The following is an 18,616-nucleotide window of genomic DNA, read 5'->3' on the forward strand; positions in this document are numbered from 1 at the left end:
GTTAAAGAGGTGGATCTTAACACCTTTTCTTAACCAGAGCCAACTGTAACAGGAGGGTGCATTACACAATCTGAGAAAGTCCTCTCCTTTGTGTCTGACAAACAGAGCACTGTGAGCAACAATATTCTCTGGCAAAGCTCTCCTAAAAATCATAACAACTACACCAATTCATAAAGAGATAGAACAGTCTTCTAAACATACATGCTCCAACCTGGTGAAAACCAACACTTTGAATTAAACCTGGAAAACACGGGCAAATGTTGTTTTAGTATCAATCCACCATGGATGTTTAGGTTCTCTGGGGGGTAGCTCCTCCAGCCAGCCAGAGTCTGGCTGGCAACTGTCACCCAGAGGACCTTTTCATAGGCCTCCCCAAGACTATGGAATGACCTGCTGGAAAAGCTCTGAGCTTTAATCCTCTGTGCCACTAGGTGCTCCTCATATTGATTTAAGTAATTTGGAATTGCCTGTCAAAGTACACCCAGAACTGTGTTTTCCTATAGGTCATTACATGTTTAGCTAACTGCTTTCCAAATATAATTAGGAATCCACCACGTTCTCTAAGGACCCTGAAAGTTTAAACTAATTTAAAATGGACCGAGAAAACTTCCCTAAGAATCTTGCAGGGCAACATAATGACCTTGTCTATTGATTTGTAAGGAAATGTTATATGAGATTTTTCTCCCCATCACATTGACAGACACATAGAAAGTGTTTTATTAGCTACTGTGAGAAAGAGGCATGCCGGGATGCATATACAACTAAAATCCCCATGGCATATAGAAACACAAGGCTCTGGAGCATGGGAAAATCATTGTGCCAATTTTCTTCCCTTCCAAACAGAAGCAATAGTAACACTGGCAATACATTTGAAAATCTCCCCAGCTGCCTTTGTTTACAGTGAATTTTTGTCGTTGGTGTAAACTGAATGTTCTACAACAGTAGAAAGGTTGTTGACATTTCATGAGGTTTAGTTTTCTGTCACTATGTGTAATCCACCCAGAGCAAGCTAGAAAGTTCTCAACTACTTTCCTTCCCCTCACCATAATTATTTGGAAATTAATCCATTTTTTTTTTCATTTGGACTCAGAAGGAGCAATTCTGTGAATAGAACTCTCCATTCATGAAGAACAAAAAACTTTGGATCCAATCCTCCCTTTTCAAGAAGGGATTGTTTGCCTTCCTATTAAAGTGAACACAATCTTTTCATATAGCACAGTCCGGGAAGAAAAGGCATGGCAGAGTGAGTTAAGATTTCAAGTTTATTAGATCTTAAAATATAGACTTAACTTCCGACAGGACATTTCAAAGAATAATATAATCTTCAATTTCATACACTCAAAATGGTACACCTTTATTCAAAAATATATTACTTAATGTACCCCAAAATACATTTTTTCAAACTTTATTTAAAATAAACTCAGTTCCAAACATCATAACCTTCTATCTAATTCACAAACAAATCCGTTTCCTTTAAAAATGATTTCCAAACAAATTGGAGCAGACTTCGCAGGAAGAGACATTTGTGATTCCTCAAATTCTTCTCAAACCAGCACATTTATTGGTGGTATCGATATTAATATACATTACAGTTCATGAACTGCAATTTAAGCAAGGCTTTGTGGTAAGTTAAACATAGTTAAAAGCAATGGAAATGCATCATGTAATAAAAAACCTTCTGCAAAACATGTTTATTTTGTATCTCAACAAATTTAACAAGATGATAAAATATCACAATTTCAGATGTTCTTCCGAAGTGAGATAGATTTTTCTGAAACTCAATACACTTGGCCACATTATTGATATAGCTTGTGCTCTCTCATCCACCCCTGTACCACACAGAGAAATCTTATGTAATAATGCTAGCAGGAGGGATATATAGTGTAAATCTAAATAAATCTACTCAAAACCAAGACCTTTTGACTTCATTGGGACTTAACTGGTACATGGAAGAGATAATATGCAAGGGAGTAGGCTCTATAGTGGGAATTATATCAGGATAGACATCCGTAGGCTAGGAATGTAAGGTTTTTTTTATCATGTCAGAACCAACTTGAGAACATATTGCAAGTCACTTATGGTGTGAAGGAATTGGCTGTCTACAGAGACATTGCTCAGGGGATGCCCGGATGTGTTACCATCCTGTGGGAGGTTTCTCTCATGTCCCCGCAAACTAGAGATGACAGGTGGGAGCTCACCACATCTCACGGACCTGAACCAGCAACATTCAAGTCAGCAACCCAACCTTCAGGTCAGCAGTCCAGATGGCACAAGGGTTTAACGCCATTGCGCCACCATGGTGGGAATGTAAGTGATTGAAGTGGAATATCTGGTAAATGGGCATCTGCTTCATTCAAATATTCCTCTATGAAAATTGCATAAGAGTTTGTTTTTTTAACTCTCATCAAGAAAGATGTCTGGCTAATTTGGTCTATGAAGAGGAACTGCAGCATAGTTGTGTTAGAGAGACAATAGATCAATAGCATGTTTTTATGTGAGGTAAGAATGTTGTATTATTGCTCCCCATCCCAAACTCTGGATACAAGCAATGGGCCTCCAGCAAAATCTGCAAGCCGCGAGTAAAGAGAAGTAACATGGTTCCTACTGTTACACTGGCTACGCTCAAGAAAACAGCTCTCACAATTATGTGCAATCTTTCAGGCTCTACATTTAAACTACCATTTATTTATTTAAACATGATTCAATGTCTTACTTTATCTAATGGAGCTGAACTTCTAAAAGGAGAATTGTGTTAAGCTAAGCAATCTTTTCGCCCTTTTTCAGTGCCTTTTCTAAATAAATAGCCCGCCAGAGTTTTCATTGGCACAATGTAGCCAAATGTATTCAATTTCCTTTAACAATATAAAACAGTCACAGGAGTTCTGGCGTTTCTGTGTTCGAAAAGGAAAAAAGAGAGCACTGTACAAAGGCCTTATTTTTTAAATATAGAAAAAAATCTCAGCATGATTAACTGAAAATCTGTCTTCAATGTTCTACGACGTAGTAAGATAAACTCGTATTAATAAAGCATTTGAACGGCCATCCATACAAAAGAAACTATATATCTTTAAATAAATAAAAGCTACTATGTACATAATACTGTACATGAAATGAGAAATGGCAGACTGGAATAACTTGCTGCGGAAATCACTTTTCAGAGAGAGAGAAAAGGAGAGGCAATTTTTCATTTATACTATAAAATTAAAAGCTAAGTTGAAATTTCTTAGAAGTTATACTCTAAAAAAAATTCTGATTTTTTTTTCTTTTTCTCATTTTTTAGGACAACATTCTTCAACCTGGGGGTCAGAACCCCCGGGGGGGGGGGGGGTTGCAAGGGGGTGTGAGAGGGGTCGCCAAAGACCGTAAGAAAACACAGTATTTTTCTTTGGTCATAGGGATTCTAAGTGGGAAGTTTGGCCAAATTCTATCATTGGTGGGGTTCAGAATGTTCTCTGGTTGTAGGTGAACTCTAAATCCCAGCAACTACAACTCCAAAAGTCAAGGTCTATTTTCCCCAAACTCCACCAGTGTTCACATTTGGGCATATTGAGTATTTGTACAAATTTTGGTCCATAACCATCATTGTTTGAGTCCACAGTGCTCTCTGGATGTAGGTGAACTACAACTCCAAAACTCAAGCTCAATGCCCACCAAACCCTTCCAGTATTTTCTGTTGGTCATGGAATTTCTGTGTGCCAAATTTGGTTCAATTCCATCATTGGTGGAGTTCAGAATGCTCTTTGATTGTAAATCCCAGGAACTACAACTCCCAAATGACAAAATCAATTTCACCCCCAACCCCACCAGTATTCAAATTTGGGTGTATTGGGTATTTCTGCCAAATTTGGTCCAGTGAATGAAAATACACCCTGCATATCAGATATTTACATTACGAGTCATAACAGTAGCAAAATTACAGTTATGAAGTAACAAAAATTAATAATTTGATGGTTGGGGGTCACCACAACATGAGGAACTGTATTAAGGGGTCACGGCATTAGGAAGGACCTCACAACCTCTGAGGATGCCTGCCATAGATACAGGCAAAACGTCAGGATAGACTGCTTCAAGAACATGGCAATACAGCCCGGAAAACCTACAACAACCCATTAGGAAGGTTGAGAACCACTGCTTTAGTAGGAGGAGAAATTACTTTGGTAATATATAGACTCTTCATATTTTGTAGTAAACGTCAATTTCATCCCTCCGCCATGCCCCCTCCCCCCAAGCTATGCTACATTTGGGGCATTGTGGAGGATGCAAAATGGTGTCCAGACAGCAAAATGAAAATAAACTGTGGTAAAAAGAAAGAAACCATGCTATTGCCTCCAATGATGTTAGCCCCTCCCCTGCTCCCTTTGGAGAAATGTAATGAAATGGTCCCAAGTTCTCTGCTCACAAATACAGTGGCATATCTGACAAGACATTTTGCATAGCTCTGCTAAAATGCTGGTCTTCAATCTCTTCTGATTTAAATACCGGGGCTAGTGGCAACCACATGACCGTACCACCATATTCCTGTATTTTTTCAAAATAACGTTTGAACTGTCATCAAAGTAGAGCACGGAGATAGCATTCAGTTTTGTTGGAGCGCAGCAAGGCTTGGGCACATGATCTGGGAACATCAGATGGACCTGAAAAACAGAAATGGGATAAGTGAAGCCTTTTTTCATAGAATTATTTCCACTGCTAATAATACAATATGTGTATTTTCTACTTGCACTGACATTACATTGCAAAAATAGTGTGCTTTTTGTATTTCACACAGTAAAGTGCTATCCGTTTTTGTTTTTGTTTAGCCACCGTGTAATACGGGAAGGTAGCGAACACACAAAAATAGTTCTGTGGCTTCTTAAAGATTAACGTGCTTCTTGTCAAGCTTTCATGGACTGGGGCCAACTTCGTTAGATTCGTGAAATGTTAGGAAAGAGAATGTTTCATGCAGCTGGAATATGTTTCATGCAATCGTAATCTGTTGACATAGTAAGAAAGAAAAAAGTGACAAAACTGACTTGGGAGACTAATTTTAGACAGTTAGATCAAATGTTAGACTGGAGAAAGGAGACCTGGACTAAGTCCTCACTCAGCCATGAAATTGTGTGTGTGTGTGTGTGTGTGTGTGTGTGTATAGATAGATAGATAGATAGATAGAGAGAGAGAGAGAGAGAGAGAGAGAGAGAGAGAGAGAGATGATAGATAGAATAAAAGCACAGTGCCCATTTATAAATGCCTGATGGCAGAAATTTGTCTTCACCTGTCTGCAAAAGGCAAGCATGGATGAAATCATCCTGATGTCTTTTGGGAGAGAGTTCTAGAGTCTGGGAGCAGCCACCAAAAAGGCCCTTTCTCCCTTGTTCCCACCAAATGTGCTTGATGATCATAGTGGTCTAATAAGTCCCTAAAGAGAGATATGGTCCTTCAAATAACCTGGACTCAGTCTCTCTCTCTCTCTCTCTCTCTCTCTCTCTCTATATATATATATATATATATAAAGCTTGTCTCAAGTATTTTGAGAGGAAGACCACTTGCAAGAGTTCCATGTTTCCACAAGATTAGAAAACTAATGGGAGCTTAGAACTATCACACAAGGTCCTCATCTTCTTAAAAGGCTTGTAACTCTCTCATCTATCAATAAAGCTGAAAGAAGAGTGCTTAAAAGATGGACAGCACTATTAAATATTCCAGTTCTGTCTGTTGTGTGCATAGCTGATACTCACTTTTCTCATTCTCAGTTCTACAGATGACCATAAAAGTAGTACGTACATGAGGTACAATTGAGACTACTTGGTTTGATTGGCAAGATAGAAGAAAAAGAGTTTCAACATACCAGCCAAAATCCCAGCAAGCAAACCCCAAGTATGTGGCTTTTAAGAACATTTTGCCGTGCACCTAAAACTTGGGGATTGGTTGAGAAGTGCCTGCTTTCAGCAGTTCAAGGAATATGGGATTTAAGTCAAGCTAAATAACTGTGATACAGAACTGAACTTCAGATCCCCCAAGTGCAGAGGACACAAAACCACGTATTATCTGCCAAAGAGAGCTGGTGTCTCACCAAATTACAATTCCCATAGCATTGAGCCAAGGCTGTTAAAATGGTGTCAAACTGTATTAATTCTATGGTGTAGAGAAAGCCTAGGATAACTGTAAGGGGGGCAAGGTATGAGGAAAATAGTTGAGAAATTTGAGAACGAGGGAAACACAGGACCTTCCTGCTTGAAAATCAGTTAGATGTAATATTCTGCACATGTTGGGTGAGTTGGAAATCAAGCAGGAGGCCACAGACGAGGGAGTAGTAACAGAAAGGACAAAGAGATTATTAAAGCCTGAATAAAAGCTTCAGAAATAATAAGTTTCATTTGTTTGGTAAGACTGTTAAAGTCTGCTATAGCTATCTGCCCAGCAGCAATATAAGCCTGTAGTATTTGCCAGAGAACACAAAGCAGGCAACTGGGAAGGAGTTTTCATACAACTCTTACCATGAAGAGACCATTTACCCCAAAGAGATGTTTTTTCAAACAACCATAAATCCTAAAAACACACACAAAACCTAGTAAAAGTTTAAGCACATTTCTGAGGTTATTTAATAAAGGTGAGGAGAAATGTTGAGAATGCACAAATCCAGTTTTATTTTGGACAACCAAAAGCTTCCCATTTCCAACACTGGAAAGCACAATTTTTGTTTTGTAATTTGTTTGGTAATTTCTCAGCCAGGCTCTCTGAAGATAGAACATTAAAAAGATTATATGTTGGTAATATGTTGCAGAAGTCTGAGAAAGGATGTGCTTAGGCTAGGGTTTTGTTTTGTTTTTTGTTTTTTCATGTCAGGAGCAACTTGAGAAAATGGAAGTCGCAAGAATTGGCAGAATTGGCCATCTGCAAGGACATTGCCCAGGGGATGTCTGGATGTTTTGATGTTTTACCATCCTTGTGGGAGGCTTCTCCCATGTCACCGCATGGGGAGCTGGAGCTGTCAGAAGGAGCTCATCCGCGCTCTCCCCAGATTCAAACCTCCGACCTGTTGGTCTTCAGTCCTGCCGGCACAAGGGTTTAACACATTGTGCCACCAGGGGCTCCAGGCTAGGTATGGAAAGGATACTCAGATACAGATACTGAAAGGAATCTGGGCTGGTAAGACTCTTCACAGTTTGGGATTAATTTGCATTTAGTTGTTTAGTTTAGAAAACAACACATTTTGTCAAAAATAAACATATCTGTCAAAAAATATTTTCTGCGACAAAAAGGTGTTTCTTTCACAGGAAATACTGTTATAACAGACTTGATTTGAGCAAAATGTGTCTTGTTCAATAAACATTTTCTGCACAAAAAATGCTGTTTTCTGTAAATTTTGTGCAAAATAAGTTTCTAATTGTGAACAGATTTTGATTGCTTTTTTTTGCAAGAGAAAGGAATTTTACTAAAATTACTCACTGCTTCTTACAAAAATGAAAGTAGTGAAAGTTTACATCTAGGGCTTACACTACACATTTTCCCTGTGAGTAATGCCTGAGAGTCGTCCCTTTGACCAGAAATTCATTTTTTACTTATAATTTAAGAATGTTTCTCTTATATTGGATACTTTGACATCTGAGTGCAATGAAGACAACTGGACAAAATGCTTTTGCAACCTGCTCAAAAGCTGATTAATTTTATCTTTTATTAAGTCTAACTGTAGAATTAAATTAACAGAACAAGTTGTTGGATCAAATACAACTGACTCAGGAAATTCCATAACAAAACAAGTACACACTAAGGCAGAGTTTCCAGAGCATTTCATGGTGGAGACATACTTTTTAGATTTGCATCATATCACAACAAAGTAATTCAGTTTTATTAGCAACCCAACTCCTTATAAGAGATATGGATGGACGGACACACAAATCATAGTAACAACATGTATGGAGATACAACATATGTTATGAAAACTTTAAATATATATGATTTATTGTTTATTTCACATAGACCTAGAGGTTTCTCATTATGTTCATGAGACATGCCAACATGCTGCAGCTAACGTATTGTGACACACAATTCGGAAATCTCTGCGGTAATGTGCATTCTTATTCATGGAAATTGACCGTAGCTAGCAAGAAAATGAGGCAAAGGTTTAAAAGTGCATGCAAATTATATTTGGGAAACCTTCACATTTCTGAGAAACAACCTTGTTACTAAGATTTATGAGCCAGTGTGAATAAAAAAATTTCCTTTAAAAAATAATAATCATGACTTGTTAGCTAAATTGACACTCAATTTCCTGTTTGGCTCCATTAGTCAATGCAGATGCTATCGCATGTCCACAAGGTGAGATGATGTCTTAAATACACAATGCATGCAGAAACTCAATTGCTGCTATTCCCACTTGTCGCTTAGAGCACAATAGCAGTGATTGGGTAGAGCTAGGAACTGTCCATCTGGAAGTACCTAAAATGCCTGTAAACGCTGATTTCCTGAAATAAATATAATTTTATTTTAGTATGATAATCTGTACCTAGGGATTAATTCATACTCAGCCCTACTCACATCATCACTGGTTACATACCATAAAGGCATCGGATTTTTCCTTTAAAATGTGGTTTCTGTTATTAAATGTTTTGGTGTAATCGTAAGTAGTAGGGACTTCTTTAGGTTTTGTATAAGATAGTCCTCAGAAGCCTTAAATTCTAGGAATGGGCACTTATTTAAAGAAGTGTTTTATGTGTTCTGTAAGGTTGGCTCTACACTATAGAATTAATGCAGTTTGATGCCATTTTGACTGTCATGGCTCAATGCTATGGAATAATAGAAGGTGTAGTTTTAGAAGGTCTTTAACTCAACCTTCTTTGTCAAAGAGTGCCAGTGTCTCACCAAAGTACAACTCCAAGAATTTCATAACCTTGAGCCATGGCAGTTAAAGTGGAGTCAAAATGCATTAATTCTATGGTGTAGAACCAGCTTAAGATGACAGCGGGTTCTTCAGGAAGGAAGACTCAGCCAACAGGGTGTTGTAGAGGTAAACTAAATAAGTGGTGAAAAAAAGAAATTTCAAAATCATCTGTTTGTCTCGGGAAGATTGGCTGGGAAAAAGAGAAAAAATCAATAACCCCACTTCTGCCAAAAAAAAAAAAAAAGCATTCCCCTATGTAAAACATGTTTGCAGCCTCTCCCTCAAATAAAGCTAAGGAGAATTTGCCTATCATTGATTCCACTGTAAACCTATTTATTTGCTGAATAATTTTTAATTATGTAAATAATTGGTTTCATAAAAGGTAAAGGTAAAGGTTTTCCCCTGACATAAAGTCCAGTCGTGTTCGACTCTGGGGGGTTGGTGCTCATCTCCATTTCTAAGCCAAAGAGTCGGAGCTGTCCATAGACGCCTCCAAGGTCATGTGGCCGGCATGACTGCATGGAGCGCCGTTACCTTCCCACCGGAGCGGTACCTATTGATCTACTTAACATAGGCATGTTTTTGAACTGCTAGGTTGGCAGAAGCTGGGGCTAACAACGGGAGGTCATGCCACTCCCCGGATTCGAATCTGCGACCTTTTGGTCAGCAACTTTAGCAGCTCAGTGCTTTAACCCACTGCGCCACGGGTTGCATAAAAATCAAGCCTAAATATTACAAAAGCACCAATTCCTATCTGATCTTGGGAGCTAAGCAATGTCAGCCCTGGTTTGTCCTTGCATGTGAGACTGCCAATGAATACCAGTTGCTGTAGGTTGCATTTCAGACGAAGGAACTGGCAAAATGACTTTGAGTATCCTTTTCTTTTTTAGTTTTTGTTTTTTGGGTTGGTTTTTTTTTTTTTTTTTTTTTTTGGTGTCAGGAGTGACTTGAGAAACTTTTCTTATAATTGCCCCCCATGAAATGTTTGGGGTCACCATAAGTCTATTGGTGGCTTGTAAACATATACACATGACTACTTAGAAATAGAGGGGGGAAATCCCAAATACATTTTATTTTATTGATTGTGTGTGTGTGTGTTGCATAAGCAACATATCTATTTGGCATTCTCAACACTGTAAGTTAAAATTGGTGGCACCAGACAGGGATGGAAGAACAACTCATATAGTTAGTTTGGGGCTATCCCCAAACTATCCCCAAACTAAAATAATATACTCAGGATTACTTACATTTGAAAAAAATGTTTTCCAAACTCAGCCCTTCCCTGCATCTTTCTTGGAAAGGAATGGTTGTAGGGTTTGTGTGATTTTTTTTTTTAAAAAAAACAAGACTTGCTATATTGGGTAAAATAGGCACCTGCAATTGATAAAAAAATTAGGGGGCACTGGCATTTAATTTCTAAAGTATAGTTAGTGAAAATTTTGTTACTATAACAAGAATAACACAATTTTGTTACTTTTTATTATAGTAATTGCACATAATTACTTCAGGGGTGTCATGTATCATGTCCCACAGTTGATGGTGGTTTGTGGTGGAAGACCTAGCAGTTGGTGATGGAAGGGTTAATGTAAGCCTTAGTTCTAAAGGGCTAAGTAATTTGTAAATAACAGTTTAGAGGTAAAAGCAATTAAGGGTAGAGGCATGCAAAGGATGGGTTGCAGCTGGATGTTACTGGATTTAAAGAGCTAACCTTGGGGCTGATCTTTGAGGGGAAAAGTATTTGTGCTATTTTGGTGTTAGATATTGCTGGTTTTCCCCCAGGTTTCTGGATTTTTGGTGTCCTGACCTGTCTCTTGACCCCTTGAATCTTTGAACTGGCGTTTGACTACGGTATAGACTCTTGATCCCTGGACTTTGCTAATTGAACTCTTGGCATTTGACCACTGGACTGGACCTTTGACTACGGTGAAGCATTTGCTATCAGTTTTTGTTTTATATTCTGTGGCTAAGTGCTATCTTTATGTTTTATATTTTGGACTATTAAAATAGCCAAAAAGTAAGTGCTGCTTTAATTAAACTTTTTGATACAAACTGGATGTTTGTTTGATTCACCTCTGCCTGAATACCAACAGAACCTTGGCATCATGACAAGGGGCTTTTTTCCTGCTCGTTGTTACAGTTATTGGGGTGAAATGTGCTACAATGGTAGAACACATTTACCACTATTTGCCCATCAAGTTTCAGAGTGTTTCACTTCTCCACAAAGTTTTGGGGAATTTTCAAAGTTTTTTAAAACAACATTTAAAAAACACTACAAGAGCTATCTCCTTGAATGTTCTATAAAATGACACAAGATAACGGGATCATTCCTCCCAACTTTCAGAAATATTCATACAACTACTAATTTTAGGATTTTTTTTAAAGTTTTGACAAAAACGTTTTTTTTAAGCCACAACAGCTATCTTATTGAATTATTCTCATATTAATCAATAGAATTTCCATTTCAGGATTTCTTCCTAGTCCAACACAGAGATTTACTTACTAGAAGTATTGGTCAGCCTTCCTCTTTGCAGATTCAATAATTTATTGGAACTCTGGCTGGCTGCTGCTACTGAGAGACAAATCTTCTTCCCAATTGGGGCTTTCTGGCGCAAGCAGAATTCTGGGAAATGTAGTTTAGGGCAGGGCATTTTGAATTCTCTGGCATAGGGCTCCTCACCTTCCCAAACTACATTTCCCAGGATTCTGTGCTTTCTTTCCCAGTGAACTCTGCTTTCTGCCTGCTGCTTCTTTCTCCTAATGGCAAGGCCATTAATTCAAAGAGGAATGGCAGCCTTTTTGGCTTTGCTTTACTTCCTTGCATTGAAAATCAAACTAACTTTGGGAGGCTTCCAAGATTTACAATATGCAAATGAAAAAGTATTGGGTAAGTTTTGGTTCTTAATTTTTTGGGGTGGGCCACGGCCACATGTCAGATATTATGTCGTAAGTACGTATTTAACAATGCGACTTATGAGAACTAATAAAAAATTGCATACCTCTAGTACATACATATAAATTGTAAAATTCCAGAATGAGGACCAAACAACATGTAATGAGGTTGTGCCAGACATGTTTTATTGTTTTGTTTTGTTGTCATGAGCGTGAGGACTGTATGACAATTATTTGCATATCATATGAAGATATCCCAGCAAATAGGTGTTCTTGAAGGGGGAGGTAAATTTCCTATTGGCTTTTGAAAATACACAATTGATCACTCTATTTCACAATTGTGCTGGGTAAGAGATCAAAATAGAGCTACACAATCTGTTAATGGCTGTACCCTAAGGGAAATGCAGATATGTACAGTTTTGGCATAAAGTGTTATAGAATACATTGGTGTGAGTACGGTAGGCAGAGCTGAGACAAATGAATAAAAAGCCATTGCCAAAATTATAGCAACTTAGGAGTAAAACACTATTCAAAGACTCTCTTATGGTATTAAGAACATCTGGTTTGTTTCTGTTTGACAAGGAATGCTAGTATAATGTGTGTGTGTGTATACACACACACACACACATATGTATGCATGTGTATATATTCTTTTATAAAAACTGCTGCAAAGAAAGATGCATTTTTAAAAACAAAACAACCTACTACAGTTGGATATTTACATGTTTCTCTTGTGTCTTTTTCATTAGAGAGACAAGAAAAATGTGTCAAAACTTGACAGGTTTAAGTGAAATCCTATGGAAATCAATGGGATTAATCATCTGCTCTACTCATTCATTAATTCATAACCTAATTTTCATGAAATATTTGGAAACACATACATACCAGAGTCTGAACTATTGCATGATTTGTAGCATTCATATGGGCATTGAGAGGAAATGAACACTCTCCATCACAATAAAATGCAGCATAACCTTCTGGAGCTATGATCCAATCCTAAAAGTAAACACAGAATATTTAAAAATGCAAAGTCAAAAACATCCTGCAGAAAAGCCACACTAGTTTGTATTAAGAAGTTGAAAATATCTAGAATACATGAAAGATCACTGAAAACTGAACTCCACCTACAAATACTTTTTTTAGATTCTGGGTAGAAATCAATAGATGAATGTGCATGAACTGATCAGTCATTTTGAAAAGATGATTCATTTTCAGTAAGAAGGATCCCATTAGCATTTCTTGATCCATCCCTGTGTTGTGGGACTTAAAAAAATTCACACAGAAATAGGTGTGCATTTTCCCTAAGATACATATGTTTAATGCATTTTCTTTAATGTATTCATTTTAATACATTTTATCCATTGATGAAAATGATGAAAATGTGCTTCTACGCATTTTTCAAATATATATAGTTTGAATCATGCAGAATTTTCAGAAATAAGCATGATTCTGTACTGGTTATTTTGTATTCACTACAAACCTGCAAATATGCAGATTTTCCAGATGAGGGGTGCTTTTCCCCACTGTCGGTCCCTGGAGGTGCAAAATAGATGTTTTCATAGGGAAAGGCAAACCCAATGTATTTCTTGGCCTTCCATTCCTAGAGCTGAACTTCCCCTTTGCTCTGAAATGATTTGCCGCTTTCAACACCACTCTTTCAATTTCTATAGGTGGTAGTGTTAGGATTACATATGACCAATGAGCTGCAGTCAGAGATGTAAACTAAATATACTACAGGAGCTGTAGCCTGGAAAGATGGTCATTTGTGCAGTGTTGCAGGGCATGGTTTTTAGAAAGTTAGTAGTGAATATGGGAAACTTCTTTATGTTTCCTCATACTGTCATGTCAATACTGACAACTAAGCAAGAAGAAACAGTAGATGACATATGACCAAGCCTTCTGACTCATGGATTTTCTTTCTTCATTAAGTGCAGCCATAACTGCATAACTACTAGGCATAGCCAATCCATGGTTCTAAATGGTTCTAAAGTACTTACAAAACTAGAGGGTGCTCATGCTTTGCTTCTAAAGTATTGCTAAAACTAGTGCTTTGCTTCTAAAGTGTTGCTAAAGTTCTGTTGGTGAAAATTTCAGAACGCTAACAAAACTTTCAAAATGTCATTATTATTTCGTTATTGGTGATTTTTATGACAGAACCAATTAGGAACTGCCATTTATAGTGAAATTTTGAAAGTTTTGTTAGAGTTCTGAAATTTTCACCGCCAGAACTTCAGCAACACTGTAGAAGCAAATCACCAGGGCCCCCTTTTTTTGTAAGTACTTTAGAACCATTAAGAACCATGGATTGCCCATGCCTAATTAACTACTGCATTAATCTGAGGGGTTCAATGCAAGTAAATCAGCTGTTGGAATTTAGGAGTCAATTGAAAGCCTAACTGTTTATACCCCGCCTTTCTCAACCCTGAAGGGGACTCGAGGAAGCTTTACATGTATGCAACTATTCAACACCTTAAAACAACATACAATAAAAATAAAAATAAGAATTAATACACATTAAAACATTAATAAACATGACATTCACTATTAAAACCACACCATCCACAATCATAATCCAGGGTCATTCCAGTAGTCAGTCATTGCACATATTCAATATCTATCTATCTAGTCAAATTTTTACTATGAATTTTAAACTTATGTCTTGTGTTTCCTGTATTTTAATCTTTGTTCTGTGTATTTTAATATATGTATTTCATAGAAATATTTCTTAATATATATATTTTATATGCTTTATGATTATGTGTTTTTAACGATGTTGTGCCCTGTCTCGAGGAAATATTATGATGATGATTATTATTATTATTATTATGAATTATTATGAATTATTATGAATTATTATTATTATTATTAGGTTCTTGTGGGTTTTTTCGGGCTATAGGGCCATGAATCAAGGAGGGGGGGCAATAAATAAGCAGTTACGAAAGTTCCACTGAAGCAATTAACCTGTTCTAGTTGGGATTAACTATTAGGTTTTGACTTACTAAACCTATAAATGTAACTTGAAAGATTACAGCTAGTCTACAAAAAAGTGATTTTCTCCATCCTTGTGATGGTTCTTCATTTTCTAAAAAGTTTCCATAGCAGTTAAAATGGAATGATAGCATTAGGATTGTGTGAAAGGGTCTCTGAGATGGACCTTTGATAGGATTACTTTACCCACCACAAAATGTAAGAGTACACATGGTTAATCACATGTATCCCTCTCCTGGCAAAGTTGATCCCACCCCCTTTCCGGATTTTAACCACAAGTTAGAATCTATAGAGTTTTAGGCTCTATCTACACTGACATATAATGCAATGCATTATATGCCAGCGTTAGGGCTTTACTTTTATTCTGTAATAGTTTCTTCTTGTTCACAATTTCTCACGCTAGTTAACAAGCAAAAGATCTATTTACTATTTTTGTCTATATCTAGGAGCTCCAATGTTTGAGGTTGTTCTTGTTGAACAGGGCAATAACCAATCAGTATAGGATTTATTTTTATGTTTCACCACATATTTAATGCAACCCTCTTCCAACACACATACACATTTACTCTTGTTTCTCTGCAAAAGCTTGTTTAATTTGGGAGACCTTCTTAGTAGCAATGCTATTTTAAGTCTAGCCCCTCTTGTCCAATGGGAACAAGCAATCCCACCACCATTAAAACATAATGACAAGACCACAATTACAGAAAGTAACACTATCAGAACGTGCTATATTATCCGTCAGTACTCAAGTTCCTCCCAGATTCTTGGATAGAATTTCTAATGGCCCAAAACTCTAGTGATTAACATCTGGAAGACTGTGAAATCAATAAGAAAAATAGGATTTAATATTGCCCCTACCTGCCACCCAAGGTCTCGGAAGCTCACATAGAGTTCATGTTTTTTACAGGCTTGTTTCTGCTCACTTGTGTTGTAATCTGGAAAAAGAAAAGAAGTGCATTGTATGAAATACTTCTACATTTCTAAATTCAGTATTTCACCTCTTGTTATTTGAGTAAACTTTCAAGATATTTCCTATTTCACAGATGAAGTATTTTTAAGGCAAATGCTGTCTATAGTGGGAGTTCTGTAATAATAATAGAGAAAATCTGACAGAAGGATATTAACATTAAGTATTATACATACCAACTCTGAAATAAATCCCTTTCAAGTGAATGGAAACAGCTTATTTCCTAGTAAGTGGAGATAGGGCTGCCATCTTTAAATACCTCAAAATCTGGGGCAGGAAATAACTCAACCACAAATATCAGCAAAAGTGAAATGCAATCCAAATAGGTGCGTCATAGAGGTATGCCTATTATTCAAATCTTAGCAATTACTTTGCTCTTGCTACTTTTTTTAAAAAAGCTAATAGTTTGTGATTATCCTATATCAGGCATGCAAAATGTAAGACCAAACAATCAAACCTTGGCATTCAGGGTCAAACTTTCGAGTACATCCAATACAGAGAATGTAGATGATCATCCTCTTTCAACTTTCCCCTTAGAAATAACCACATAGACCAGGGGTCCTCAAACTAAGGCCCGGGGGCTGGATGCGGCCCTCCAAGGTAATTTACCCAGCCCTCGCTCAGGGTCAACCTAAGTCTGAAACAACTTGAAAGCAAACAACAACAACAACAACAATCCTATCTCATCACCCAAAAATAGTCCCACACTTCCCACTGAAATACTAATGATTTTATATTTGTTAAAATTGTTCTTCATTTTAATTATTGTATTGTTTTAAGTGGGTTTTGCACTCCACATAAGATATGTGCAGTGTGCATAGGAATTCATTCATGTTTTTTTCAATTTATAATCCACCCCTCCAACAGTTTGAGGGACTGTGACCTGGCCCTCTGTTTAAAAAGTCTGAGGACCCCTGACATAGACTCAAACTGAATCAGAAATGGGGCTACAAAGTGGAGTCCACAACATGAGAGTGTGGAGAAGAGCAAACCACCTCCTACAATGCAACCTGAGCCCTGCCACATGCACAATGGAGGACCTTCTCACAATGACACCAGAGGCATTCCAAGTGGCCAGCTTCTGGTCAAAAGACATTTAGCATAATGGCATTAAAAAAAACTTTGCTTGTGTTTTTAAATGCATTATAACTGTACCCCCAATTCGCTTCTGACACAATAAAAAAATGATGGGGGAAAGCAATTACGTGAGAACAACAGACCTTGGAAAACAGGACCTACATGGGGCGTATGAGTATACTCTTCATCATAATCATCTGTGATGAGTGCATAAACTTGGCTCATAATTATATCGATAGTTTTTCTTGATGTCTTATGGATATTATTTAGTCAAACTTTACATTGCACTCCTGACTATTTCTACTATATCTTATCTCACTATTAATGCTTCTCCATTTTTTTTATTTTCAGTATTAGAATAAAATACCATGTAATTATCTGATCGAAAATATCCAATTCCTGTCCCTTTTTACTCATTCTCAGCAAGTATGCCCAATATCTCTGTGTTTCCTTTCTTGTTTTATATTCCTAGCATCCCCTGATCTATGCTTCTCAATTCTCACACAGTGTGCAGCTTCAGCCTTTCCTTTCACTTTTGTGTATTTCAGCAGCTGAACGTTCTTTTGACTCCTACGTAGTTGCATCATTAGACCCAATGTTACGTGTCCTTTGTTTCCCCACATTTTGGGCTGGGAGTCTCATGTTCCAGCACTATTGTCTGTTTCATTTTGGGTTGTTTCATCATAAGGTTTTCAAGGTAAAGGTCTTCAGCATGAGTTTACCATTGCCATCTTCTGAGCAGTATTAGCTTCTTTAGTAATAATGTTGCCACTGTTGTCTCTGAGAGATCTTCCATCAGTATCACCTTCTTATTGGGTTCGATGGCGCAGTCGGTTAAACAGGTCGCAGATTTGCATCTGGGGAGAGTGCGGATGAGTTCCCTTTATCAGCTCCAGCTCCTCATGCGAGGACATGAGAGAAGCCTCCCACAAAGATGGTAAAACATCAACATATCTGGGCGTCCCCTGGGCAATGTCCTTGCAGACAGACAATTCTCTCACACCAGAAGTGACTTGCAGTTTCTCAAGTCACTCCTGACAAGACAAAAAAAAAAAACCAAAAACACCTTCCTATTTCTGGTGCTGGCCCGTAGATATTTGACATATTTAATCTGGCTTCTCAACAAAGGCTCCACTGATGATGGACTTTGTGTGCAATAACAGCATAACTTTTAACACAGTAGCTTGTAATTCCACCAGCACAAAATGTGAATTCCAAGATGCTTATTTTTAGGCACAAGGAGGTATAGTTCTCTCAATAAATGTGAACCCACTTCCTTACCTGCAACACTTGATATTCTTGAAGAATCCTGAGGACTGCTGGATTTGTTGCGGTTCTGGTTTTTCTTTTTATTGTTGGCAGCTCGAACGGATCGAAGAAGGACTTCGCTTGCTTTGAAGAATGCCACCATGAATGGCTGCTTTGACTGAGGGCCATGTCTTCCTATAAGGCCAGCTGATTTCACATTGATACTGCGACCTGCAAAATAGAAGGCAGTGAAGCTATATGATGAATGGACAATATTAGAAAAAAGTATGTATGGATCATAATGCAGAAATAAAATAAACTGGGCTAGGTAGGGAAAGCTTGTTGATTTTGCAAATTATAAAAAATAGAAATCTCACTAGAATTCCAAACTCTGAAGCTAATAGCTAATTTTAAAATCACAAATCTGTTATTTGTTAAAAATCAGAAGAGTACATCAAGAATCCTATTCACCAAACAAAAACCAAAAGGAGGTACCATGCATATTGATGCTTCACATAAGAAATAACTGTAAATTTCAGAGTTCGGTGCCATTTCTATGCAGGTGACACTCAACTCTACTACTCCTT

The 18,616-nt window shown here is 37.4% G+C and overlaps 1 protein-coding gene across 1 annotated transcript in view; it reads right to left on the minus strand.

The window, feature by feature from the left end:
- Positions 1-1,244: 1,244 nt before the first annotated feature.
- Positions 1,245-18,616, minus strand: part of BMP5 (bone morphogenetic protein 5) — an 88,201-nt gene continuing 70,829 nt past the window's right edge. Inside the window, exons 4-7 of the mRNA XM_060788101.2 lie at positions 18,063-18,260; positions 15,596-15,672; positions 12,635-12,745; positions 1,245-4,634 (exon numbers count right to left, since the gene is read on the minus strand). Coding sequence (XP_060644084.1) covers positions 4,485-4,634; positions 12,635-12,745; positions 15,596-15,672; positions 18,063-18,260 — 536 coding nt within the window. The 3' untranslated portion in view covers positions 1,245-4,484. The remainder of the gene's footprint in view (positions 4,635-12,634; positions 12,746-15,595; positions 15,673-18,062; positions 18,261-18,616) is intronic.

Source organism: Anolis sagrei, chromosome 1 (genome assembly GCF_037176765.1).
Source record: "Anolis sagrei isolate rAnoSag1 chromosome 1, rAnoSag1.mat, whole genome shotgun sequence".
Lineage (NCBI taxonomy): Eukaryota > Metazoa > Chordata > Lepidosauria > Squamata > Dactyloidae > Anolis > Anolis sagrei.